The 27,132-nt window shown below is 42.1% G+C and overlaps 1 protein-coding gene and 1 pseudogene across 4 annotated transcripts in view; one reads left to right on the top strand and one right to left on the bottom strand.

Moving 5' to 3' along the window:
* Nucleotides 1-11,584, bottom strand: part of CDK13 (cyclin dependent kinase 13) — a 122,510-nt gene extending 110,926 nt beyond the window's left edge. For all 4 annotated transcript variants that reach the window (XM_070369341.1, XM_070369343.1, XM_070369342.1 and 1 more), the window contains exon 1: nt 10,219-11,584. In XM_070369341.1, the coding sequence (XP_070225442.1) occupies nt 10,219-11,432 (1,214 nt within the window). In that variant the 5' untranslated portion in view covers nt 11,433-11,584. The remainder of the gene's footprint in view (nt 1-10,218) is intronic.
* Nucleotides 11,585-15,107: 3,523 nt separating this feature from the next.
* On the top strand, nt 15,108-26,876 carry LOC102280169 (small ribosomal subunit protein eS26 pseudogene; annotated as a pseudogene).
* Nucleotides 26,877-27,132: the final 256 nt, after the last annotated feature.

Genomic DNA, 27,132 nt, shown 5'->3' with positions numbered 1-27,132 from the left:
TTGAACACAGGTCCAATCTCTAATCTGGGAGGATCCCACATGCCACAGAGCAGCTAATAAGCCCATGTGCTACAACTACTGAGCCTATGCTCTAGAGCCTGGGAGCCACAAGAAGAGAGGCCACTGCAATGAGAAGCCCACACACCACAACTAGAGAGAAGCCCCTGTTCATCTCAACTAGAGAAAAACCTACACAGCAATGAAGACGTAGCACAGCCAAAGATAAAATAAACGAGAAATTTTTTAAAAAGAAAGGTATATATAAAGTAGCTAAGTATCTTTTCTCATTTTACATTTCATGTCTACTTATAACATAAGTTATACACATGTAGAAATAAAACATGACAAGAACAGTGCAAAAGACAAGAAGAAAATGGAGATATGCTCCTGTAATGTTATACTATACATGAAAGTAGACTGTGACAAATTAAAAATATATATTACAAAGCCAAGGGTATATATATTCAATCTCATAATGATCTATAATGAAAAAGATTTATTTATATATATATATATATATATAAATAACTGAATCACTTTGCTATACACTAGAAACTAACACAACACGGTAAATCAACTATATTTCAATTAAAAAAGAAAAACTCGAGGAGAAAACCTGTGAACATGAGTTAGGCAGTTTGAGTGCAGGATAGGAAGACAAAGAACAGAAATCATAAAAGAAAAAAACTGTCAAGTGGGATTCCATGAAAATTAAGAACTTCTGCTCTTTGAAATTACTGTTAAGAAAAGGTGAGCCACAGACTGGCTCATCTTTACAAGATACGTTATCTGATAAAGAGTTTGTACCCAGGATATGCACAGAACTCATAGAACTCAATAAGATAAGCAATTCAATTCACAAAGAATATGGACAAAACATTTTAAGATACTTCACAGAAGACAGGAAGAGCAACTAGAAAGAAGCTCAACATTACTAGTCATTATGGAAACTGTAAATAAAACCACAATGATATACCACTATGTATCAACTAGAACAGCTAAAATCAAAGACAAAAGCTGAAGTCTCAGTAAGAATGCAAAGTACCTGGAATGCTCAAACATGGCCAACTAGAATGCAAAATGGTACAGCCATTCTGGAAAACAGACTGGCATTTTCTTATAAAGTCAAACATTCATTTAACCATACAACACAACAATCCCACCCCTAATTTGTTCATCAAAAAAAAAAAAGTATATTCAAATGTTCACAGCAGCTTTGTTCACAACAGCCCCAAACTGGAAACAATTCAATGGTTTATCAACTGGGTAGCAGGATAAGCAAACTGTGGTATATTCGTAAGTGGAATATTACTCAGCAATAAAAAGGAACAGACCACTAGAATATACAATAACATCAGTGAATCTCAAAAGCATGCTAAGTAAAAGACAGACATCAAAAATTACATACCATATAATTCCATTTATATGACATCAAGAAAGGTAAAACTGATGTGACAGAAAGTAAATTAGTGGTTGCCAAGGACCACAGGTAGAAGCAGACAATGGACCGCAAAGAGGCATAGGGAATTTTCTGAGGCAACAGGAATGTTCCAGTTATCATGATTGTGATGACTGTTACACAGGTGTGTGTATATATATATATTTGCCAAAATCCATTTAACTATACACTTAAAACTGGTGAATTATACTACATGTAAAGTTATACTTCAATAAAACTGAATTTTAAAAAATGAATAAATAAAACATGTCCAATATACCTGGGGTTAGGTGGGAGAATTCTATTTAATGTAAGCCTGGTTGTACACATAAAAGTGATCTCAGAGAAAAAAGCATTAAGACAAAGCACTTTGGGATGAGATTAACGAAGGCTTCATAGAGAAGATGACACCCAAACTGTGGTTGAAAGAATGGACAAGCAGGACTGGCCAATGAAAGTTATGACATAAACCAAGGTATAGGAGCTTACAACTCCATATTTTTAAAATAGTAAGGAGTCCAGTTTGTATTGTCATCAGCATATACAGTGAGAAATAAGGCTATTTTGGATCTGTCTACAATGGAGAATCTTAAATACCCAATTCAAGGATTTGACTCTGTAAACATGTTTTACAGATAAATGACAGATTCAAAGTAGCATTTTAAGATTAATTTGAATGCAGAAAACAGGAGGGACTCAAAAATGTAAAGCCCAAAAGCAAGCAGAATCAACAATAGGGACATGAGCTAAAGAGTTCCAAACTAAGTAAGAGCACACTAAAGATCATTACTTCTCAAGTGGCTTCCCAGGTAGCTCAATGGGTAAAGAATTCATCTGCAATGCAGGAGACACGGGCAGATTCAGGTTCAATCCCCAGGTCGGTAAGATCCCCTGGAGAAGGACATAGCAACCCACTCCAGTATTGTTGCCTAGAGAATCCCATGGACAGAGGAGACTGGCAGGGGACAGCCCATAGGGTCAAAGAGGTAGACACAACTGAGGTGACTGAGCACACGACACAAAGACCATTACAGAAGAACCAATTAGAACAAGCAATTCATCAGAACTCGGGAAGGAGAGGAGTTAAGTATTATTAAGGTTTTCCCACTGGATGTTTGAGAGAAACTAATGCCACTTAAAACATGTATGCACACACAAATCCAAAACTTGTTAAAACTAAAAGCTATATAAAGAAGGTTAAAAGACTCACAAAAATATTAGTACCATAAAAAACACTTAGAATCTAATACAAAGAGCTCTTATAAATTAGAAGAACAACAAAATAATGAATCAAGAAATTAGAACATTCAATATATGAATGAAAATAAAGGCATCCTTACTAGATATTAAAGAAACACAAAAAAAAAAAAAAAAATAGTGGGACATCTGACAATTCCAAGTGATGGTGATACCAAAGAAACAGGCACTCTCACATCATTGGGAAATATAAATTGATAAGTCTTCTAAAGGTCAATATGATAGTGTATCAAGCTTATAAGCCTATAAATTGACCCCAGCAATTTTATTCCTAGGAAATCCAATCTAGGAGAGATTATGAACAAATGTACACAAAAATTTTGTGATGCATCCATGATCATAGGGAAAAAAACAAAAAACTAAGAATCTAGCAAAATGGACTTGGACAAACAAGTTACAATATATTCATATAACAATACTAGAAGTCAATATAAAAAATACATATGGAGTACAGGTTACAAAATAGAATTATAGTATGTTATGTAAAATCTTATGTCCTTGCAAATATATGCACAGAAGTCTAGTAGCATGTTCATCAAAATGTCATAGGGTGATCTCAGGTAAGTGGATTCAAAGGGACTTTTAATCTCTTATACTTCTCTGTACTACCAAAATGTCTACATAAGCCTCTATTATTCTTTGAGGATATATAAAAAATAATGAAGAGCAATATCAGAAAAAGAAATGACTCCAAGAGAAGTGAAATAATTAATTAAAAGGTGGACAAAGTTTGAAGTGTCAAATAAAATACCTCAGTGAAAGTTTCCCTATGCAATGAAAATGCAGAAACAGAAAAGGGGAGGCATGTGGCCCGTTAACTACTTTCAGTTTTCAGTTCCTCTCACTACCTTTTTCATTTCCATTTATGTAAATTCCAATTTTTAGCCTAGACTTTGATCCTCTAACTTACATTTATTTTCCAAATACATTAAGAACACTAGATTCCATAATTTGCATGTGTGGAAATTCATGGAACAAAAATCACTGTGAATAATACCTCTGATTTTTCTAGCTTTTTCTATGATCCAACAGATGTTGGCAATTTGATTTCTGATTCCTCTGCCTTTTCTAAATCCAGCTTCTACATCTGGAAGTTCTTGCTCAGTTCATATACTGTTGAAGCCTACCTTGAAGGATTTTGAGCAATACTTTGCTAGCGTGTGACATGAGTGCAACTGTGCACTAGTTTGAACATTCTTTGGCACTGCCTTCTTTCGGACTGGAATGAAAACTGACCTTTTCCAGAAGAGGTTATATTAAAGAGCTTCTGGATGAAGGTGAAAGAAGAGAGTGATAAAGCTGGCTTAAAACTCAACATTCAAAAAATGAAGATCATGGCATCTGGTCCCATCACTTCGTGGCAAACAGATAGGGGAAACAATGGAAACAGTGACAGACTTTATTTTCTTGGGCTCCAAAATCACTATGGACAGTGACTGCAGCCATGAAATTAAGACACTTGCTCCTTAAAAGAAGAATAGTGACAAACCTAGACAGCATATTAAAAAGCAGAGACATTACTTTGCCAACAAAGGTCCATCTAGTCAAAGCTATGGTTTGTCCAGTAATCATGTACAGATGTGAGAGATGGACAATAAAAAAGACTGAATGCTGAAGAACTGATGCCTTTGAACTGTGATGCTGGAGAAGACTATTGAGAGTCCTTTGGACTGCAAGGAGATCAAACCAGTCAATCCTAAAGGAAATCAGTCCTGAATATTCATTGGAAGGACTGATGCTGAAGCTCCAATACTTGACCACCTGATGTGAAGAGCCAACGCATTGGAAAAGACCCTGTTGCTGGGAAAGATTGAAGGCAGGTGGAGACGGGAACGACAGAGGATGAGATGGCTGGATGACATCACAGATTCAATGGATATGAGTTTGAGCAAACTCCAGTACATGGTGAAGGACAGGTAAGCATGGTGTGCTGCAGTCCATGGGAGGTAGCAAAGAAATGGACATGACTGAGCAACTAAACAAGAGCTGATTTTTCTAGCAAATACTTTTGCTTCCAACATCCAGTTTAAAGTTTACAAATATCTACATATGAAACAAAGTCAACCAAAAACAAAAATCACAGCAAAAACTTAAGTGATATTCATAGAAAGCATACAGAATAAAAAATGTAAATGACCTTAAATATTAATATTTAGCAACATTAATTTTCAACTGTTTTTCAGAAATAGCTATTAATTTTTCAGAGTTAGGTAATGAAAATTTGACATCAAGTCTATTTAGAAAATGTTCACCAAGAAAAACAGATCATTATTGGATCACACAACAGAGTGCAAATATAAACACTAAGTCTGAACTTATTCTTTTGTCGGGGTCGGGCGGGGGGGGTGGGGGGGGCGATGGTTAGGGGAGGGCCCACATACACCCTGGCATGTAAAATCTTAGTTCCCCAACCAGGGATCTGAACACTGGCCCCAAGCACAGAATCCTATACACTGAACTGCCAGGGAAGTCCCTGAATTCATTCTATTCACATTAAAAGTGACTCCCAGTATCCTTGACTCATTCCAATAAAGTAGAAGCTAAAAGAGGGAGGTTCTTATATTCTTCACTTGAAAATCAAAACAATTACTTCCCCCATCCTGGAGTATATGTGAACCAAAACAGTAGGTAAGTTTAGAGATACAAATGGCATCTGTGCAAAAGTTGATTTGCATTAATCTGTGGAGAAAAATATTTAAATTAATTCAACCACTAATAAATACACTTTGGAATTTGTCTTCTAAGAGCTTGCAATCTAGTAGGGAAATGTAGTCAGACAAACAATTAAATTTTTAAGAGCTCTACATTAAAGCTACAGCAAAGTGCTATAAGGATATTAAAAAAAGGAATTAACTTTTTCTGGATGAATGGAGAAAGGTCTCAGGATGGTGGAATTTGAGCTGGATTTTGAGCTGCAGAAGTGGAGGCAGAGAAGAGAAAGGGATTTCAAGCTAAAGGAACAGCAAAAGTAAAAATGTAGAGAAATAGAAATGCCTCTAAAAGTAGAACTCTGATAGAACAGGGCTAGATAATAAAAGGCCTTAACTGACAATGCACTAGAAAATGTGGACTTAAATTAATGGAAGTGACACAACCTAACCAAAATTTTCAGAAAACTCTCCTGGATAAAGAATGAACTGGGAAGAAAAGAATGGATGAACAGGGAAGAAAAGAATAAAAGGAAGTCTGATCACAAATGAAGGCCTGAACTAAGGCAATAATATCAGTGTTAAAACAAAAATGTGATACAGAATGAGTAGACAGAAATGTCAGGTAAGGTCTGGCCAGAGAAGTAGCAAAACACAAGGCCATCTTGGGAATGAAAGGAGTGATTACAGGTTTAGAGATTTAAGACAGTTCACCTAAATTTCCATCCCTTCTGAGTGTTTCTGTATTTATTCAACTAGCCTATCTTTTTAACACTTTTGAAAAGCATTTTAAGAACTCAATTCATCTATGGATATTCATGACATTTCTAATAAGTACATATCAAATCAGTATTTTATGAGTAATAGTGTTTTAAAAATTCTGGAATGTCTTCATTTATTTTTGAGCACTAGTTTTTAGGACAAAACACTAAATAATCCACAACAGAGGTACCCTACAACATATGCAAGTGAATACCAGTAAATTCATTTAAATGTATGCCTGTCTTTAGATCCTCAGGGTCTCATTATTCCACAATCGGGGCTTCTGCTGCTGCTTGGTGGAAGAGAACTTCCACAGGTTCAGAAAAGGTATCAATTACATATAGCAATTTATTGTACTGATTCAAACTGGTCTGACTTGAGTGACTTCAGACCAAGACATGCCATTGCAAAACAACCGTCAATAACTAAGTATTACTAGTGCCTCCAAGAAATGTTTTTAGCCTCCTATTCATAAAACCTACAATTTAAAAGACAAAATGACCTGAAAGGACCTTTAGAAGAATCTGGGTTTTTTTGAAATTTTTTTTTAAATCCTCAAAATGCTGCGGAGATGGTCAGAAAACAGAAATTAACACACAAGTAACCAAACAGGGTAAATTTTAGCAAAACAGATCACCAAGTGAGGTAGATGGTCAGCTCCCCTGAGCCCCGTATAAACTGTCAAGAGTTTATACTTAAGGATCAGCTCAGCATTTGAATCCAAGCTGACCTTGGAACAAATCACTTAACTTTTTAGAGGTTCCATTTCCCAGTCTATCAACAAGAATGTTCCAACCACAGCATGGGTTTTGGAGGTAAATGTATGTTAAATATCTGTCAATGCCTGGCACTCAGTAAAACCTAAATATCAGTACCACTCTCTCATTCTACACAGCCCCTCTCTTCAGTTCACTTGCACATTTATTGTAAGGCCAATCAGCAGAATTATGTGACTTCTCACACCCCAAGAGTCAACTAGCAAAGAAAATATGGTAACCTGGTTATAAAGGAGAAAAAGAAAGGACTTTATGAAAAGCATGAGCAGCAGGGGGCTAAAGATTCAGACGGAGGCAAAGAGCAGGTTGTCGATGGAAGTAGAAGTCATAAAGTAGAAGTCAATGGAATAGAGGATTTATTCTAGGAATACAGAGAAAAACTTTCATTCCATGGTTTCCATATCATTTTAAAGGCGCATGCATTTCCTTAAAATATCTACACTGAGAATTCATTAATACATAAGCTCCAAGAGTGCTACAAAATATCACTCTGCTATTTCCTATAGCAAAATACACAGTTGCTATTAAACTCTCTTAAGTACCCAGGCCCACAGCATTTCATATGCTCAGTAAACTCCATCATCCCTTCCTGTCCCCATTCAACAATTAATAAGTCTACTGGTGCCAGATATTACGCTGAGCACTAGGAACACAACGGTAGGCAAGACGGGCTAATTGCCTTCATGGAGCTCACAATCCAACAGTCTATTCATTAAACAATGTGGGCCATCTACCATAATTACTTAAAACTTTCTGCATTAACGTGGACAAGAGAGATCAATTAGTTGTTCCAAAACAGTAATAACACATTTGCTATATTTAAAAATCAAGCTTTTCAATTAACTATTTTAACTATATATTGAGTCCTATTTTCAAGTAGGACATTTGACAAACTAGGCATAATACAACGTGAAATCTAAAAACTGTATGAAAAATTAGGTTTTTGACCCAGAAAAAAAAAGACTCAGAAAACACAAATGTCTATATTTTGAAGAGGCAGCATACATGTTTGCTCTGAACCATTCCAAAAAGCTAAACTCAAAGCAGTGAGCAGAAGTTTTGTGGAGGCAGATTTCTGGTTTCAATATGAAAAATTCCAGCAATTCAAGCTATTCTATAAATATTCTACAATGTTATATTTCTGTAATAGTCTATAATATTTCTATACTTTACAAATTTTTTCCATTTAAAAATATCAGTTTTATTGAGATGTAATTTAAATACAGTAAAATTTACCAATTTTAAATACACATACACAAAACACAAATTTTTCATTTAATCCTTGAAATAACCCAAAAAAACAAGTATTTCCCTGTTAAAGTTTAGGAAATGGAATCTCCCAGGGACTTGCTAAGAAACTGGGCAAACCAGGAGTAGAAGCTCCAGGCTATCGCAAAGTAATATAACATCTTCCCACCTCTAGATGTATACATGCACACAGTCAAAAGGCTGGCTGTCAGGAATGTTGGCCAATATATTCTAAAGCTTCTTCCAAATCCAACCATTTATAAACATGGGTGATCAGTACAGACACCATGCAAAGATTCTGTATGAATGATCCTCTAGAATGCCAGGCTCATAAGGGGAAGGACCTTGTCTTTCTTCACTGCTATATTTCAGTCCCTAAAACAGTTATCTGGCATATAATACATGCTCAATAAATACTTGCTAAATATAAAATAACACCCCTAACCACACATAACGCTGCTCTGTAATAAATACAAAATACACAGCACTATTAGATAATAAAGAACCTTACTGAAGTACCTAGCAACTAAAAAGTCTGATAAACACAAAATTCATTCTTAAACCTGCATCATACACTTAATATCTATCTAAAGCACTGAAACTTAGACCTAATCAGTCAAAAACAAATTTACCTGCAAAAAATATAAACATTTTGGCAAACCTAACATATTTCATTTAAAGTAAAATATAAACTCTTACAAGATATAGAAGCTAGATATGGTGAAATTGAGTGTTCAATCTTGATATTCTCTGCTTAACACATCAACTAGCACTATAAGTGTGCCGCAACCCTGCAAGAATGAAGAGATTTATACAGCTGTTTTGGTTTAAAGGCAAACACATCTCTACTGGAATCACATCTTTACAAACACTAGGCTGACGCTTCAAGAAGATCTAATTTTACAGGTACACATATTGTAGTCAACATAACCACGCTCAGCAGCTGCTTGGCATTACTGAAAAGACCAATAGAAAAAAAAAAAAAACCGACATTTTCCGATACCCTAAACTATAAAGCCTAGAATTCCTACACATCTAAAGGGTATTTAAGAACATGAAATATCCTCAAAAGTTACTTCCAATTTATTTTGCTTAACAGATATAAATTTATATCAAGGCACACACTTTTTTTGGAGAATAGTATTATATAACAGGTAAGGCATAACAGCTGCATAAAAAAATTACTTCAATTTCACTAGATCAAATTATACTTTTCAAAGATACTTAAACAAAAATCCTGATACTTAAAGGTCCAGTTAACTGTAACGTAAATAATTTAAATAGCAGATAGCGTAATAGTGTAAGAAACGTTCAGTACTAAGTCATTCACTCGGTCGCTATACTGGACCACAGCAACTACACTGTATTTAAATGACGTTATCAGCAACTGAGTGTCACACAAACAATGAAACCACAATCTCGCCATTTTTTTCTAAAACCAGGACTGGAAGGTCAGGTGAAAAAACTATTCCACACAAGAATATAAAATAAGTATCTTCGAATTTATAACCATGAGCTTTCACTTCAGCTGTTTCACATACTGAAACAACGATCTTTACAGAAAGGCTGCTTCTCCCATCGCTGTACTCCTCATATGCAACATATGCAATCCACACCTAACTTTGACATCAGCACCTGGTGCCGACTCTCCTTTACAATATTTACTCCCTAAGCCGTGACCCAGTCCTACGTCTCCAGCAATGAAACCTCTTCTGAGAGCTTTCAAATTATGACAAATCCAACCACCTTTCAGTTTACCCAAAGCAATTGGGCTGGAAAAACCTAAGAGCAGTTTAGAGAAATCTGTTAATATATTAATGCAACAAGTTTAAAACTTTGAACTCTTCCCCACCCTTCCTTTCCAGAGCGAGGAGAGAGTCTGCTGGACCTGTCGCTTTGTCCCCTCCAAATCCCCCCACCAGGGGTCCCGGGCGCGCGAAAGCGCCCCTCCCCACCGGAAGCCCCGATCGAGGTGGGGTTTTTCGCCCCGCCCGCGGACCCGAATTTTGCGGAGTCTCATCACCTCCAGCCCAGCCTCCAGGCTCCGGCCGGCCCAGCCCATGACGGACGCTCGGGACGCGGAACTCACCTGATTACGGGGCTGTAGGGGCTCCGGGAGCGGCGCCAGCTGCTGCTGCTGTAGGGGCTAGGGGACACGTCGCCGCCGCGCTCGTAGGAGCTGTGGCGGCTGTAGCTGGGGGAGCGGCGGCGGCTGTAGGGGCTCGGGGAGCGGGCCAGCCGCCGCGAGTAGGGGCTGCTGCCACCTCCCGCCGGACTGGGAGACTTGCGGTTCCGCAGGCTCTGCGAGGCCCGGTGAGACACCGGGCTGTCGTCCCGGCCTCCCAGCGGACTCAGGGACCGCTGCCGCCGCCTGTAGGCCTTGGGCTCGGTCTTGTCCTCCCGGTAGGCCTTGGGCGGCTCCTTATAGGCCGAAGGCGGTTCTTTGGACGATTTAGTCCGGCTTCGATGGGCCTTCGGGTCTCGGTCCTTGCGGCTGCTGCTGCTGCTGGACGTGGCCGAGGCGCTTTTCCGCCGGCCGCCGCTGCTGCTGCTGCTACCGCTCTTGCCGGCCTCGGCCCGCTCCTCGCCGCCGTGGCCGTGGCGGCTGCGGGACTTGGAGGCCTCGCCGCCACCGCGCTGCCCGTCCCGCCGCCGGTGCTCGCGGTGGCGATCCTTGCTGCGGCCGCTGCTGCTGCGGCGGTCCCGGCGGGGCCTGCGCTCCGACCCTTCCCCGCGACGCTGGGTGCCGGAGGAGGAGGCCGGACTCCCGCCGCTGCCCCCCGTTCCCCCGGCAGCCGTCGCCGCCGTTGCCGCGCTGGCCCCCCCCAGCAGCAGCCCCTGCTCGGACTGGGAGCTTACATCCTCGTACTCCACCAGCGGGGTCACACCCCCGCCGCTACTAGCACCGCCACCGCCGTCCTGCTGCGGCTGGGGCAGCGAGAAGACCCGACGCTTCTCCGCCTCCTGCCCGGCGCGGGGCCCGCGGCGCCGCTTCTGCCGCCCTCCTGCGCGCCTCTTGCCTCTCGCCAGCCGCTTGACCTCCAGAGGGGGACCCGGGCTGAAGCAAGAGGAGGAGGCCGCGGCGGCGGCGGCTGCGGCGGCGGCCGTGCCGGGAGCAGCCAGGAAGAGCAGAGGCGGCGGGGGCGGCGGCGGTTGCAGGAGCTGCGGCTGCAGGAGCGGCAACAGCAGCGGCGGCTGCTGAGGGGACAGGAATCGCCTCCGTTTGCGGCGTTCCTCCAACTTCTTCTCCGCCCAGCTCAAGCCCCCGCCTCCCCCCAGCGCCGTGTCCGAGCTGCTCGGCATCGCCTAGAGCCCGCCGCAGAGCGCGGCGCGGGTGCGGCCTCCTCCGGGTCAGATCCTGGCCATCTCCCCCGCCGGAAACGGGAACGGCTGCAGCGGCGGCGGCGGAGGGACACCGAGCACCAGGGCCGTCCGGGAGAAGCGCCACGATAATCCGGATCGGGACTTGGGTCCCTGGGTTCCAGGTCACAGTGGGGTACGTAGCGGCCTCCGGGCCCGAGGGCAGCAGGAATCCGGGCGGAAGAGCTCCCGATCGCTCTCGTCGTCCTAGCTTCAGCCGCAAAAACACCAGATGCGCCGGGCGCTGACCTGCGGGGGAGTCCGGAGTCCTCCAAGTGCCCCCCAGGGGTGGGGGAGCGGCCTCGGCTGCGCTCTCGGCTCCGGCAGCGCAACGCGGAAGTACCACCTTCGTCGCCGCTTCACTTCATCGCGCCCTGACGTTGGGTGCGAGTTCAGGGGAGGGGAGTGGGCGAGACAACAACACGCCTCCGCCGCCTCCTCCTCCTTCTCAGCGTCGACGTCGTCCTCCTGTAGTGGCGGCGACACACGGCGGGCGCCTCGGAAGTGGCCTGGGCCTGACAACAACTCCCGGCCTAAGGCCTCGCGCACTCTGCTGCCCGCAGGGACGGGCGGCGGGGCGGGGCGGGGCGAGGCGGGGGCGACCCGGCTGCGGCTCACGGTTGGGGCAGCGAGTGTGCGGGGTTGGGCGGGGGGCTGTTTCCGGGGAGATGGGGGCGGGGGGGGGCGTTTCTGAGTCTGTGCCGGTGGGTAGGGGCCCTGACTTTCTTCTTCCTCCGCCGCCGCGAGCAGAGGTGGCGGTGCTGCCCTTTTCCTCCGCTCCCCCCCTCCACGAGGAGGCTCCTGGAGTGCGCGGCCGGCCCGGCTCGCTCCTCCCCTTCCCTCTCCGCTCTTCGTCAGGAGGAGGGAGGACGACGGGACTTGCTGGTTGGGCCCTAACCTCCGCAACCCCTCCTTCTAGCCTCGCTCTTTCGGCCTTTCCCCTCGGCCCTGACGCAAGGCCGGGAGCGCGCACGTACGTCGCGCTCGAGAAAGCCGAAGGTGAGTGGTGTCAGGGGCAAAGGAGGCGGGAACAAAGTTACCGCGCACGGACGTGCTCGCTTCCGCCAAGAGGCTGGCTCCGGGCCGGAAGTGGCGTAACGTAGAGAGACAGCTTCACTTCCGGTGAGGGTGGGAGTGTGTGTGGAGAAGGGTTAAAGAAAGAAGATTCCTGTGCCGCCTACTGCTGTCGCTGGAGAAGCGCAGTAATGGCACGTCGGTCGTGCCTGTTGCTTGCATCCAGCGCGTACTGCCGGCTCCGGATCACCGCAGGCGCCGTACCGCCTGCTTGTTGAAAGGTCATGGCGAGAGCGAGAATCTGAAGATTCAGGAATACGCCTTTAATGGCTTTTTGGGCAGGGTAGTCACCCCGTAGTCTACCCTCAGACAAGCTCGGGAGTTGGAACGCTGCGACAAGGGAAGAGAGGGCGCCCTGCAAAAGAGGGTGGAGGTGGCATTAGCTTAAACTATGTCATGTACGCCCAAGTTCCAGGCCCCGTCTTAACCTAAAAACAGTTGTAAATCAGAGTGTGGAATTTTAATAGTGCTGAAGATAAAAAAACAAATACGAGGAATAACGAAATGTCAAGAGGGTCTCAGAATTATTACCAACGGCCTTGAAGTCAAAACACTCAACTGCTCAAATGAGAGTTGTCATCTTGTCTCTACACCCTGTTTCATCTTAACTATCTAAATCTGTGGGTCTGCAAAACATAACTATTTAGTGATCTCAGGTCTCATTGCATTACCAGCCTTGTTCTTCAGTTACGGCCTGGGCACTTAAGATAATGAGATTAAAACTTAAATGACTTACTGTTTGGGGTTTTTTTTTAATTGGAGTATACAGTTGATTCACACTGTTGTGATAGTTTCTGGTGTATAGCAAAGTGAATCCTGTATACATATATCCATTTTTAAGAATTCTTTTTCCTCACAGGTGTTTACAGAGTATTGAGTAGAGTTCCCTGTGCTGTATCTTACTGGCTTTTATTATGGTTGCAAAGAAAAGCTGAGTACTGCGTTGTGGCCACATGTAGTCACCCCTTCTCAAGTTTATTTGTTCAGTCCTTCAGTTTGTTCTTGGTTCTTGAACACTTGATATCCGGCTTTCATTCATGCTTTAGTGTAAATAATTTTAATTGATTTGACATCTCCTAACACTGTATCTGCGGAGAAGGCAATGGCACCCCACTCCAGTACTCTTGCCTGGAAAATCCCGTGGACGGAGGAACCTGGTGGGCTGCAGTCCATGGGATCGCTAAGAGTCGGACACGACTGAGCGACTTCACTTTCACTTTTCACTTTGATGCATTGGAGAAGGAAATGGCAACCCACTCCAGTGTTCTTGCCTGGAGAATCCCAGGGACGGTGGAGCCTGGTGGGCTGCCGTCTATGGGGTCGCACAGAGTCGGACACGACTGAATCGACTTAGCAGCAGCAGCAGCAGCAGAAGCAGCAACACTGTATCTGAGTCTAGACTGATCTAAGATAAAATCAGACTTAACCTAAAAGAAAGTACAAAAGGTGTTTGCTGAAGGGTAGGTAATCTTGAAATCGGTTCATTTCCCAAGAGACCACACAGTAGGACCTACCATGCAGCCAGAAGGATGTGGTAAGTACATTGGGCAACTGAATAGTAAGGAGCAAGGCGCCTAAAAACATTTCTCTGTGGCAGTATTGCTGAATGAATTTCCTGAAGCCTAAACTAGTTAGCAAGCAGCTTTTTCCAAAAACTAGGACCAGCCTGCACTATCATCCTACTTTGAAAGCCCTGGAATAATAGAAATAGGAGAGCAAAACAGGTTTATCTAGCAGTTCCTCATATGCAACAAATTTCATGTAAGAATATCATCTTCTATTCTATACTTGCAAAGAAAACTTGTTCCATAGAAAATGACTAGCTTCCAATCTAGGTTGCAAACAGAAAACATGTACTAAAATATTTTTAGTAGTATTCTGCCACCCTGTATGTTTCTGCGAAGATTCCATCTTGGGCAGGGGTGGGGGTGAGGGGAAATGGGGAGAAGACTAAGAAGTGAAGCACTTTGGGCTCCCCAAAGAGAGTTACTCTCATGCTTTGAAATGCTAATGATTAACAGGGTTCAAACTCCCAAAAAATGAGAAAGACCTTTAAATTACAAGTCATATGTTTCTACAGTCTTTTCTAATGACCTTCATTGTGAAGAGACTTGCAATTGCCACCTGAGACTATATTTTAGCCTTTTACTGTTTGTGTGTTATGTCAGTTATGTTATGGTTTTTAAAAGAGAAAAGGAGGTGGTAAGTTTTTTTGTGTGTTTTCTTTGTTTACCTAATAGCTCATATCATACCATATCAACTGTTCTTAAAGTGTGGCCTGAAGCTAAAACTTTTTCAGTGAATCATGCAATCAAAACTATGTTCATAATAAGACATGGTTTGTCTTTATTATTCTCATTTTTTCACAAATCCACCATGGAGTTTTCCAGAGGCAACGTGACATGTGATGATACCATCATTCTGATGGCTAATGGAATGTGTGTCATATATTTTCTAGAATGTCCTTAAGTATTAGGTTTCTGAAATGTGTGAACATTTGAAATATCTGCCCAACTCAGTGAAACAATATTTTCCAAATGAATAATGGATGATGTTACAAAATCACGAGTTAAAGATTCATTCAAAGTGCAGAACAGACTGATGAGCTTTAATGTAAAGGTATAAAAAGTTAATTGATATGATTTCAGATCTCAATTTATAATAAACCTTTAAGGAACTACTGTGGAGTTTTGGTGTAGTATCAAAGAATAACCATAATTATCTAGAAAAACTATTAAAATACGCCCTCACTTTTCCAACAGTGTATCTTATTTATACTCTTCTACCATCAGATCAGATCAGTCGCTCAGTTGTGTCCGACTCTTTGCAACCCCATGAAGCGCAGCACGCCAGGCCTCCCTGTCCATCACCAACTCCCGGAGTTCACTCAGACTCACGTCCATCGAGTCAGTGATGCCATCCAGCCATCCCATCCTCTGTCGTCCCCTTCTCCTCCTACCCCCCAGCATCAGAGTCTTTTCCAATGAGTCAACTCCTCGCATGAGGTGGCCAAAGTACTGGAGTTTCAGCTTTAGCATCATTCCTTCCAAAGAAATCCCAGGGCTGATCTCCTTCAGAATGGGCTCGTTGCATCTCCTTGCAGTCCAAGGGACTCTCAAGAGTCTTCTCCAACACCACAGTTCAAAAGCATCAATTCTTCGGCGCTCAGCCTTCTTCACAGTCCAACTCTCACATCCATACATGACCACAGGAAAAACCATAGCTTTGACTGGATGAACCTTTGTTGGCAAAGTAATGTCTCTGCTTTTGAATGTGCTATCTAGGTTGGTCATAACTTTCCTTCCAAGGAGTAAGCGTCTTTTAATTTCATGGCTGCAGTCACCATCTGTAGTAATTTTGGAGCCCAGAAAAATAAAGTCTGACACTGTTTCCACTGTTTCCCCATCTATTTCCCATGAAGTGATGGGACCGGATGCCATGATCTTCGTTTTCTGAATGTTGAGCTTGAAGCCAACTTTTTCACTCTCCACTTTCACTTTCATCAAGAGGCTTTTTAGTTCCTCTTCACTTTCTGCCATAAGGGTGGTGTCATCTGCATATCTGAGGTTATTGATATTTCTCCCGGCAATCTTGATTCCAGCTTGTGTTTCTTCCAGTCCAGCGTTTCTCATGATGTACTCTGCATAGAAGTTAAATAAACAGGGTGACAATATACAGCCTTGACAAACTCCTTTTCCAATTTGGAACCAGTCTGTTGTTCCATGTCCAGTTCTAAGTGTTGCTTCCTGACCTGCATACAAATTTCTCAAGAGGCAGATCAGGTGGTCTGATATTCCTATCTCTTTCAGAATTTTCCACAGTTTATTGTGATCCACACAGTCAAAGGCTTTGGCATAGTCAATAAAGCAGAAATAGATGTTTTTCTGGAACTCTCTTGCTTTTTCCATGATCCAGCGGATGTTGGCAATTTGATCTCTGGTTCCTCTGCCTTTTCTAAAACCAGCTTGAACATCAGGAAGTTCACGGTTCACGTATTGCTGAAGCCTGGCTTGGAGAATTTTGAGCATTACTAGCGTGTGAGATGAGTGCAATTGTGCGGTAGTTTGAGCATTCTTTGGCATTGCCTTTCTTTGGGATTGGAATGAAAACTGACCTCTTCCAGTCCTGTGGCCACTGCTGACTTTTCCAAATTTGCTGGCATATTGAGTGCAGCACTTTCACAGCATCATCTTTTAGGATTTGAAATAGCTCAAGTGGAATTCCATCACCTCCACTAGCTTTGTTCTTAGTGATGCTTTCTAAGGCCCGCTTGACTTCACATTCCAGGATGTCTGGCTCTAGGTCAGTGATCACACCATCGTGATTATCTGGGTCGTGAAGATCTTTTTTGTACAATTCTTCTGTGTATTCTTGCCATCTCTTCTTAATATCTTCTGCTTCTGTTAGGTCCATACCATTTCTGTCCTTTATCGAGCTCATCTTTGCATGAAATGTTCCTTTCGTATCTCTGATTTTCTTGAAAAGATCCCTAGTCTTTCCCATTCTGTTGTTTTCCTCTATTTCTTTGCATTGATCGCTGAAGAAGGCTTTCTTATCTCTTCTTGCTAATCTTTGGAACTCTGCATTCAGATGTTTATATCTTTCCTTTTCTCCTTTGCTTTTCGCTTCTCTTCTTTTCACAGCTATTTGTAAGGCCTCCCCAGACAGCCATTTTGCTTTTTTGCATTTCTTTTCTATGGGAATGGTCTACCATAACATAATGCAACAAATTCAACTCTATTAAACCAGTCAAAAAAGAGATCTGTAGAAAGGTAAAACATGAACCCTCTACCAGTTTTTCTTTTATAAAGATAGTTTCTTTCATTTAAATATGTTAGTTGTTTTAATATATGATGAAATTATCTTAAATGAAAAAAATAATTTTTGGCCACGTGGAGTGGCTTGAGGGATCCTAGTTCTTTGATCAAGGATCCAGTCCAGGCCCTTGACAGTGAAAGTGTGGAGTCCTAAGCACTGTACTGCCAGGGAATTCCCTAAATGAATATTTTTAAATTGCCTCCATTTTTATTTCTAATATCAATAGATATAACTCATATAAATCAAAGCTTTTTTGTGGTGCTCAAAAAATTTTTTAAGTGTAAAGGGATCTTCAGATCAAAACCTTTGAGAAATGTTACACAAAATCATTAAAATTCCAGTTCTTCCATTCATGCTTCTGTGGTACAAACAGTTCACAGACAGGTCATGCACTGTAATTCCAGAATCTTCCTTATAACTAAGAATTTCTGCAGTGTCTTTCAACATTGCTCCTCCTTTAGAGAGGTTGGATGTTTAATTTTCAATTGGGTTTTTCTAAGTCTTGAAAACTTAACCTCTCTTTATTTCAGCCCACTATCCTTTATCATAAAAGAAGAATATCAAGCTTAGTATTGTTAGAGAAAAGCAAAGCCAAAACAATAAAACTTTTCAATTCAATAGTAAAATCAAATATTGGCTAGTATCTCCTGAATACTTACTGTGTGTCAGGCTTTGTGCTAAGTGCTTTATGTTTATTTTCTCATTTAATTCTCTCAACTGCGTCTAAAGGGCTTCCCAAGTGGCACAGTGGTAAAGAATCCACCTGCCAATGCAAGAGACTTGGGTTCAGTCCCTTGGCAGGGAAGATCCCATGCAGTAGGAAATGGCAGTCAGCTCCAGTATTCTTGCCTGGAAAATTGCGTGGACAGAGAAGATTGGCAGGCTACAGTCCATGGGGTCTCAAAGAATCCGACACAACTAAGCAACTGAGCATGCACGCTCACACCTGCATTTAAAAATAGGATGACCATAGTCCTCAGCCCGCCTGGTGTGGTCCTTGTTTGTGCCACTTGTACAAGCATAATTATTAATACTATCGCCCTTCCATTATGGGGCTGCCCTGGTGGCTCAGATGGTAAAGCGTCTGCCTGCAATGTGGGAGAACAGGGTTCAGTCCCTGGGTCAGGAAGATCCTCTGGAGAAGGAAATGGCAACCCACTCCAGTACTCTTGTCTGGAAAATTCCATGGATGGAGGAGCCTGGTAGGCTACAGTCAACTTCACTCACTCCAGAATATAAATTTTTCAAGTTTGAACATAAATTATCTGATCACCTTTCCCATAAAAAGTACTATCAACAGTTTACAAATTAGGAAAACAAGGCATAGAGAGATTGAGTGTCTTGCCCAAAGTATACTGCTAGTTAATGTGGATCTGGGATCCTAAAGAATAATGAGCTGTTCCACAATGATATCAGTGCTCCTGAGATTTTTGTTGATCCCAACTATAGTAATATATTCGAGAATAAAAGAAAATAACACATAAAATCTTATGATAAAATTTTAAGTTCAGTTTCAGTAGTAAAACACTAATGTGATACATGTGTTCTTCCCACCCTCATCTTTTACACAGTTCACAGGCCCACACTTTGCAGAAAAGCAGTGCTGCTTTTGTGTGTGTGTGTGTGCGCGTGTGTGTTGGAGGTGGTAGGGGAGCAGTTCTTGCTGATTCAATAAAGCTGAAGGATACCTATTTATAAAACAGGAATGGTGGGTGAAACTAAGAGGCCTTCCTGATAGGGATTCTCCCTGATCATAAGGAAAGAACACTAGTTTTGATGGCTGTATAAGTGTGCCTGGCTTAAAACTACATCTCCCAGCACTTCTTGCAGATGAAGGACGTGACCATACTATACAGTCTTGGCCGATGAAATCTAAGTGGAAGTTGTTGGATGAGATTTCTGAGAATACTTTCTTAAAATGGAAAGCCGATTTAGCTGATCTTGCCTTTTATTTTGCTTTACAACTGGATCTCAAATGCAATTCTAGAGCTTGAGCAACCATCTTGTAACTACAAAGGAACAAGCACATGTTAAGGATGGCTGGGCTAAGGAAAGAGAGAAAGACCTGCCTCTCTGAGGACATTGTCATTTCAGTTCAGTTGCTCAATTGTGTCCAACTCATTGCAACCCTATGGACTACAATACAACAGGCTTCCCTGTCCATCACCAGCTCTCAGAGCTTACTCTAACTCACGTCCATTGAGTCGGTGATGCCATCCAACCATCTCATCCTCTGTCGTCCCCTTCTCCTCCTGCCCTCAATTTTTGCCAGCATCAGGGTTTTTTTCAATGAGTTAGTTCTTTGCATGAGGTGGCCACAATATTGCAGCTTCAGCATCAGTCCTTCCAATGAATATTGAGAATTGATTTCCTTATGATTGACTGGTTTGATCTCCTTGCAGTCCAGGGACTCTCAAGAGTCTCCAACACCACAATTCAAAAGCATCACTTCTTTGGTGCTCATTTTTCCTTATGGTCCAATTCTTACATCCATACATGACTACTGGAAAAACATAGCTTTGACTAAATGGACCTTTGTTGGCAAAGTAATATCTCTGCTTTTTAATATGCTGTCTAGGTTTGTCATAGCTTTTCTTCCAAGGAGCAAGTGTCTTTTAATTTTATGGCTGCAGTCACCATCTGCAGTGATTTTGGAGCCCAAGAAAATAAAGTCTCACCGTTTCCACTGTTTCCCCATCTATTTGCCGTGAAGTGATGGGACTGGATGCCGTGATCTTAGTTTTCGGAATGTTGAGTTTTAAGCCAACTTTTTCACTCTCCTCTTTCACTTTCGTCAAGAGGCTCTTGTTCCTCTTTGCTTTCTGCCATAAGGGTGGTGTCATCTGCATATCTGAGGTTATTGATATTTGTCCTGGCAATCTTGATTCCAGGTTGTGCTTCATCCAGCCTGGCATTTCACATGATGTACTCTGCATATAAGTTAAATAAGCAGGGTGACAATATTCAGCCTTGACGTATTCCTTTTCCTATTTGGAACCAGTCTGTTGTTCCATGTCCAGTTCTAACTGTTGCTTCTTGACCTGCATACAGATTTCTCAGGAGGCAGGTCAGGTGGTCTGGTATTCCCATCTCGAAAAATTTGGCGTAGTTTGTTGTGATCCACACAGTCAAAGGCTTTGGCATAGTCAATAAAGCAGAAGTAGATGGTTTTTATGGAACTCTCTTGCTTTTTCAATGATCCAACAGATGTTGGCAATTTGATCTCTGGTTCCTCTGCCTTTTCTAAATCCAGCTTGAACATCTGGAAATTCACAGTTCACATACTGTTGAAACCTGGCTTAGAGAATTTTGAGCATTATTTTGCTAGCGTCTGAGATGAGTGCAATTGTGCAGTAGTTTGAGCATTCTTTGTCTTTGCCTTTCTTTGGGATTGGAATGAAAACTGACCTTTTCCAGTCCTGTGGCCACTGCTGAGTTTTCCAAATTTGCTGACATAGTGAGTGCGGCACTTTCACAGCATCATCTTTTAGGATTTGAAATAGCTCCACTGGAATTCCATCACCTACACTAACTTTCTTCATAGTGATGCTTCCTAAGACCCACTTGAGTTCACATTCCAGGATGTCTGGCTCTAAGTGAATGATCACACCATGGTGCTTATCTGGATCAGGAAGATCTTTTTTGTATAATTCTGTGTATTTTTGCCACCTCTTAGTATCTTCTGCTTCTCTTAGGTCCATACCATTTCTGTCTTTAACTGAGCCTGTCTTTGCATGAAATGTTCCTTGGTATCTCTAATTTTCTTGAAGAGATCTCTGGTCTTTCCCATTCTATTGTTTTCCTTATTTCTTTGCATTGGTCACTGAGGAAGACTTTCTTATCTCTCCTTGCTAGTCTTTGGAACTCTGCGTTCAAATGGGTATATCTTTTTTTCCTTTGCCTTTAGTGTCTCTTCTTTTCTCAGGTATTTTTAAGGCCTCCGCAGACAACCATTTTGCCCTTTTGCATTTCTTTTTCTTGGGGATGGTCTTGATCACTGCCTACAGTACAATGTCATGAACCTCCATCCATAGTTCTTCAGGCACTCTATCAGATCTAATCCCTTGAATCTGTTTGTCACTTCCACTGTATAATCGTAAGAGATTTGATTTAGGTCATACTGAATGGTCTAGTGGTTTTCCCTACTTTATTCAATTTAAGTCTGAATTTGGCAATAAGGAGTTCATGATCTGAGTCACCATCAGCTCCTGGTCTTGTTTTTGCTGACTGTGTATAGTTTCTCCATCTTTGGATGCAAAGAATATAATCAATCTGATTTTGGTATTGACCATCTGGTGATGTCCATGTGTAGAGTCTTCTCCTGTGTTGTTGAAAGAGAGTGTTTACTATGACCAGTGCATTCTCTTGGCAAAATTCTATTAGCCTTTCACCTGCTTCATTTTGTACTGCAAGGCCAAAGTTGCCTGTTCTCCAGGTATCTCTTGACTTCCTACTTTTGGATCTGCCAAGTAAACCCTGGACCAATAAAGACATAAAACTGGTATTATGATTATGCCACTATTTTTTCCAGTTTCATTACAGATAAACTAAATTCCTAAATATTACAAGGGCTTCTCTGGTGGCTCAGATCATAAGGAATCTGGCTGCAGTGCAGGAGACCCCAGTTTGATCCCTGGGTCACAACGATGCCCTTGAGAAGGTAATGGCAAGCCACTCCAGTATTCTTGCCTGGAGAATTCCATGGACAGAGGAGCCTGGTAGGCTACAGTCCATGGGGTCGCACAGAGTCAGACACAACTGAGCACACACACATAAATATTACAATGTACCCCATGCTCCCATTCCACTTCAATGATGAGTATCATTAATGACAGCATTCTTTCCTGCTAATCCTAAACATAGCCTCAGAATCCATCTCAACATAAGTGTCTAAAACCCACATCACCAGCAGCTCAGGCTTGAGAAACATATGGGCCAAGTGTGCTTCTGCAACCAAGTGTGGTTCACCAGAAAGCCAAATAATCATGCACTGCTTATTCCAAATGAGAGGATTTTGAGGCTACCGTGTCTCCTTTCTTTGAGAGGCCAGCATCCTTTTCTCTGGTCCCAGTGCCAGATTTTTGGCACCCCAGACTATGGGGACCCTCACTTGACTATGCTGAACCCTTCAGTCTCTTTCTGTGAGGGTAAAGCTTTTCCTTCATGTCTATCACCATTCTGGGCTTTCCCATACCTTCAAATTGAGGTGCCTTCCCAGGAATGGAAGTCAAAGGAAAAGAAAGAGTTAGGGGGACACTTTGGAGTCTCTACCAGGGTTTTGGGGATTAAGTTCTCATTCACTCTGAAAGGAACTGGCAACACAGAGGGTGTGGGGACAGGGAGTTTGGGGGAACTGGAGGGAAGGTGAAGGTCAGTGATGCTCCTGATTATAATCCCCACATCATTCATCACTTTGTTTTTAAATAAAGCATGGGACATAGACATACACAAAGCAATATATACCAGAATAAATGAAAATATTAGTCCTTAACCACAGGACTTCCCTTGTGGTCCAGTGGTTAAGACCTCCTGCTTCTACTGCAGGGGGCACAGGTTTCATCCATGGTCGGGAACTAAGATCCTGCTGCATGCTGTGTGGCAAAGCCAAAAAAATTCTACAAAAGAAAGAAAAGAAAATACAACACGAAATTTGCAATAAAACTTAAGGTCAATTTCACTAGTGAAACTGATGCAATGTGTCACTCCTGAGCTCATCTTTCTGACAGTTTCGGAAGCCTATAACCTCTGAATCAGAAATGATACCAGTAATGAAATTATTTTTCATGCTTGTTCTGAGGCAATTTTTCCTATTTGTAGCATTGCTTGGTCAAAAAATTCAGGATTCACAACCTGACACAAAACTACACATGTTAGTTATGGTGTATTAGTTATGCCTTAGTTATAGAGACAGATGAATACGTTGAATTATGTCGAGATTTAGAGTATATATAATTTACTGAAATCAATATTTTGTTAATGTTTAATTTCACAAGAATACTTATGTACTCTTCAGTTCAGTTCAGTTCAGTTGCTAAGTCATGTCCAACTCTTTGTGACCCCATGAATTGCAGCACTCCAGGCCTCCCTGTCCATCACCAACTCCCGGAGTTCACTCAAACTCCCGTCCATCGAGTCGGTGATCCCATCCAACCATCTCATCCTCTGTCGTCCCCTTCTCCTCCTGCCCCCAATCCCTCCAAGCATCAGAGTCTTTTCCAGTGAGTCAACTCTTTGCATGAGGTGGCCAAAGTATTGGAGTTTCAGCTTCAGCATCAGTCCTTCCAAAGAACACCCAGGACTGATCTTCTTTAGAATGGACTGGTTGCATCTCCTTGCAGTCCAAGGGACTCTCAAGAGTCTTCTCCAACACCACAGTTCAAAAGCATCAATTCTTCAGCGCTCAGCTTTCTTTATAGTCCAACTCTCACATCCATACATGACCACAGGAAAAACCATAGCCTTGACTAGATGGACCTTTTTGGCAAAGTAATGTCTCTGCTTTTGAATATGCTATCTAGGTTGGTCATAACTTTCCTTCCAAGGAGTAAGCGTCTTTTAATTTCATGGCTGCAGTCACCGTCTGCAGTGATTTTGGAGCCTGTCTGACACTGTTTCCACGGTTTCCCCATCTATTTCCCATAAAGTGATGGGACCAGATGCCATGATCTTCGTTTTCTGAATGCTGAACTTGAAGCCAACTTTTTCACTCTCCACTTTCACTTTCATCAAGAAGCTTTTTAGTTCCTCTTCACTTTCTGCCATAAGGGTGGTGTCATCTGCATATCTGAGGTTATTGATATTTCTCCCGGCAATCTTGATTCCAGCTTGTGCTTCCAGCCCGGCGTTTCTCATGATGTACTCTGCATAGAAGTTAAATAAGCAGGGTGACAATATACAGCCTTGACATACTCCTTTTCCTATTTGGAACCTGTCTGTTGTTCCATGTCCAGCTCTAACTGTTGCTTCCTGACCTGCATATAGGTTTCTCAAGAGGCAGGTGAGGTGGTCTGGTATTCCCATCTCTTTCAGAATTTTCCACAGTTTATTGTGATCCACACAGTCAAAAGCTTTGGCATAGTCAATAAAGCAGAAATAGAGGTTTTTCTGGAACTCTCTTGCTTTTTCGATGATCCAGTGGATGTTGGCAATTTGGTCTCTGGTTCCTCTGCCTTTTCTAAAACCAGCTTGAACATCTGAAAGTTCACAGTTCACGTATTGCTGAAGTCTGGCTTAGAGAATTTTGAGCATTACTTTACTAGCGTGTGAGATGAGTGCAATTGTGCAGTAGTTTGAGCATTCTTTGGCATTGCCTTTCTTTAGGAGATAGATATTCAGGAATAATTGGAAGTATGACTACAGAACAATACTTTAAATTTCTAATTACATCTACTAAGACTTGACAGAGAAAGCATAAACAAGTAAACCATTTATGTAGTGTTCAAAGTTCTCATTAGTAAGGTCATTATAGCCTTAAAATACGCTATTGGTGATACAGATCAAAGGAAATAACTTCTACTAGAACTTTTTAACTGACCACATGAATCTTATTTTGTGTTCATAGTACTGCAATAAAATTATTAGAATCTAGTAAAATTATTAGGATCAATTGATTCATCCTTTTATTTATGATCAGATGATTTTCAACAAGGGTGCCAAGACAATTTGATGGGGAAGAATAGTCCATTCAACAAATGGTTATGATGAAGGAGATTATTGTTGATTGATGAAAACAACCGTTCAGCCCCCTCCCCATTTCCCTTTTCCCCATTATCAGAATATAAATAATAGCAAAGAAAAAAAATGGTGCTTGAACAACTTGATAGCCACATGCAAAAGAATGAAGCTGACCCCAACCTCATGCAATGTACAGAAATTAGCTCAGAATGGATCAGGGGCCTAATATAAGAGCTAAAATAAAAAACTCTGAGAAGTAAACATAGTGTTAGTCATAGTGTTAGTCACTCAGTCATGCCAGACTCTTTGCGACCTCATGGACTGCAGCCCACCAGGCTCCTCTGTCCATGAGATTTTCCAGGCAAGGATACTGGAGTGGGTTTCCATTTCCTTCTCCAGGGGATCTTCCCAACCCGGGGATCGAACCCAGGTCACCTGCACTGCAGGCAGATTCTTTACCGAGTGAGCTACAAGGGACGCCCCTATATTTCTTTGAGCCCCTTTTTTTGGAGGGGGGCAAGACTACTGGAGTGGGTTGCCATTCCCTTCTCCAGGAGATCTTTCCAACCCAGGAATTGAACCCGGGTCTCCCGCACTGTAGGCAGACGCTTTACCGTCTGAGCCACCAGGGAAGTAAACATAGGAATAAATATTTGCAACCTTGGGTTACACAAAACCTCAGATGAGACATCAAAAGCACAATTGACAAAAGGAAAAATAGATGAATTGGACTCATCAAAATTAAAAAGCTTGTGTTGTTTCGAATGGCACCATCAAGAAAATAAAAAAGACAGCACATATATCTTCACAAATTATTTATACAGTAAGGGATTTGTATGTAGGATATATAAAGAACTTCTGCAACTCAATAATGGAAAGATAAATAGCCCAATTTTAAAATGGTTAAAGGATCTGAATAGATATTTCTCAAAAGAAGACATACAAATGGCCACAAAAGAAAGTTGAAATAATGCTCAATAACATTTAGCCATTAAGGAGATTTGGGCTTTTCCAGGTGGCTCAGTGGTAAAGAATCTGCCTGCTAGGAAGGCGATGAGGGTTCTATCCCTGGGTCAGGAAGATCCCCCGGAGAAGAACATGGCAACCCAATCCAGTATTCTTGCCTGGGAAATCCCATGAACAGAGAAGACTGGCGGGCTACAGTTTGTGGGGTCACAAAGAGTTGGACACAACTTAGCATCTAAACAACAACAACAAAAATTAAGGAAATTTATATTAAAAAACACAATGAGATACCGCTTTAAAACACCAGGATGGGCACTCTTTCCTCCCTGCTTCCAAGAAAAGAAGGAACAATGGTCGTGCCAGAAAGGGCCGAGGCTACAAGCAGCCTTTCACTGCACTAACTGTGCCCGATGTGTGCCTGAAGATAGGCCAGTAAGAAGTTAGCCATTCAGAACATCTTAGAGGCCACTACTGTCAGGGACACTTCTGAAGCGAGTGTTTTCAATGCCTATGTGCTTTCCAAGTTGTATGTGAAACTACATTACTGTGTGAGTTGTGCCATTCACAGTAAGGTAGTTAGGAATCCTTCTGGGGAAGCCAGAAAGGACTGCACACCTCCACCTCAATTTAGACCTGCGGGTGCTGCCCCATGCCCTCCACCAAAACCCTTGTAAAGAGGCAAGTCCTTAAAGACTGAAGAAATACTGTTCTCTGAAAAGACAATAAAATGGAAAATATACTATGAAGAAAACAAAACAGGGTGGCTATAATCAATAGACAAGTTTTGGAAAACAGCACCAGACTGCAATATACTGAGACTTCTGCTTAAAACTCTTCAGTTGCTTGCAACTGCATCCCAACTGCGTCTAGGAAAAAGTGCTAACACCATCAGAGGTTCACATTACTCTGAATGATTCGAGTCCCACTTATAGTTCCAGACTTATCCGCTCAGACTCTGCACTTTAGTCATCTGGAGCTTCTTTTCAGTTCTTTGAAAGTCCTGTTCATCTCTCAATGCTGGGCCTTCACACGGGCTGGTCGCACTATATGAAGCACTTACCCCCGCCCCCCCAATTCCTACCTCTCAACTAGGTCTAATTTTTACATTTTC

This window comes from Bos mutus, chromosome 4 (genome assembly GCF_027580195.1).
Source record: "Bos mutus isolate GX-2022 chromosome 4, NWIPB_WYAK_1.1, whole genome shotgun sequence".
Classification (NCBI taxonomy): domain Eukaryota; kingdom Metazoa; phylum Chordata; class Mammalia; order Artiodactyla; family Bovidae; genus Bos; species Bos mutus.
This window is presented reverse-complemented; position numbering and strand designations above follow the sequence as displayed.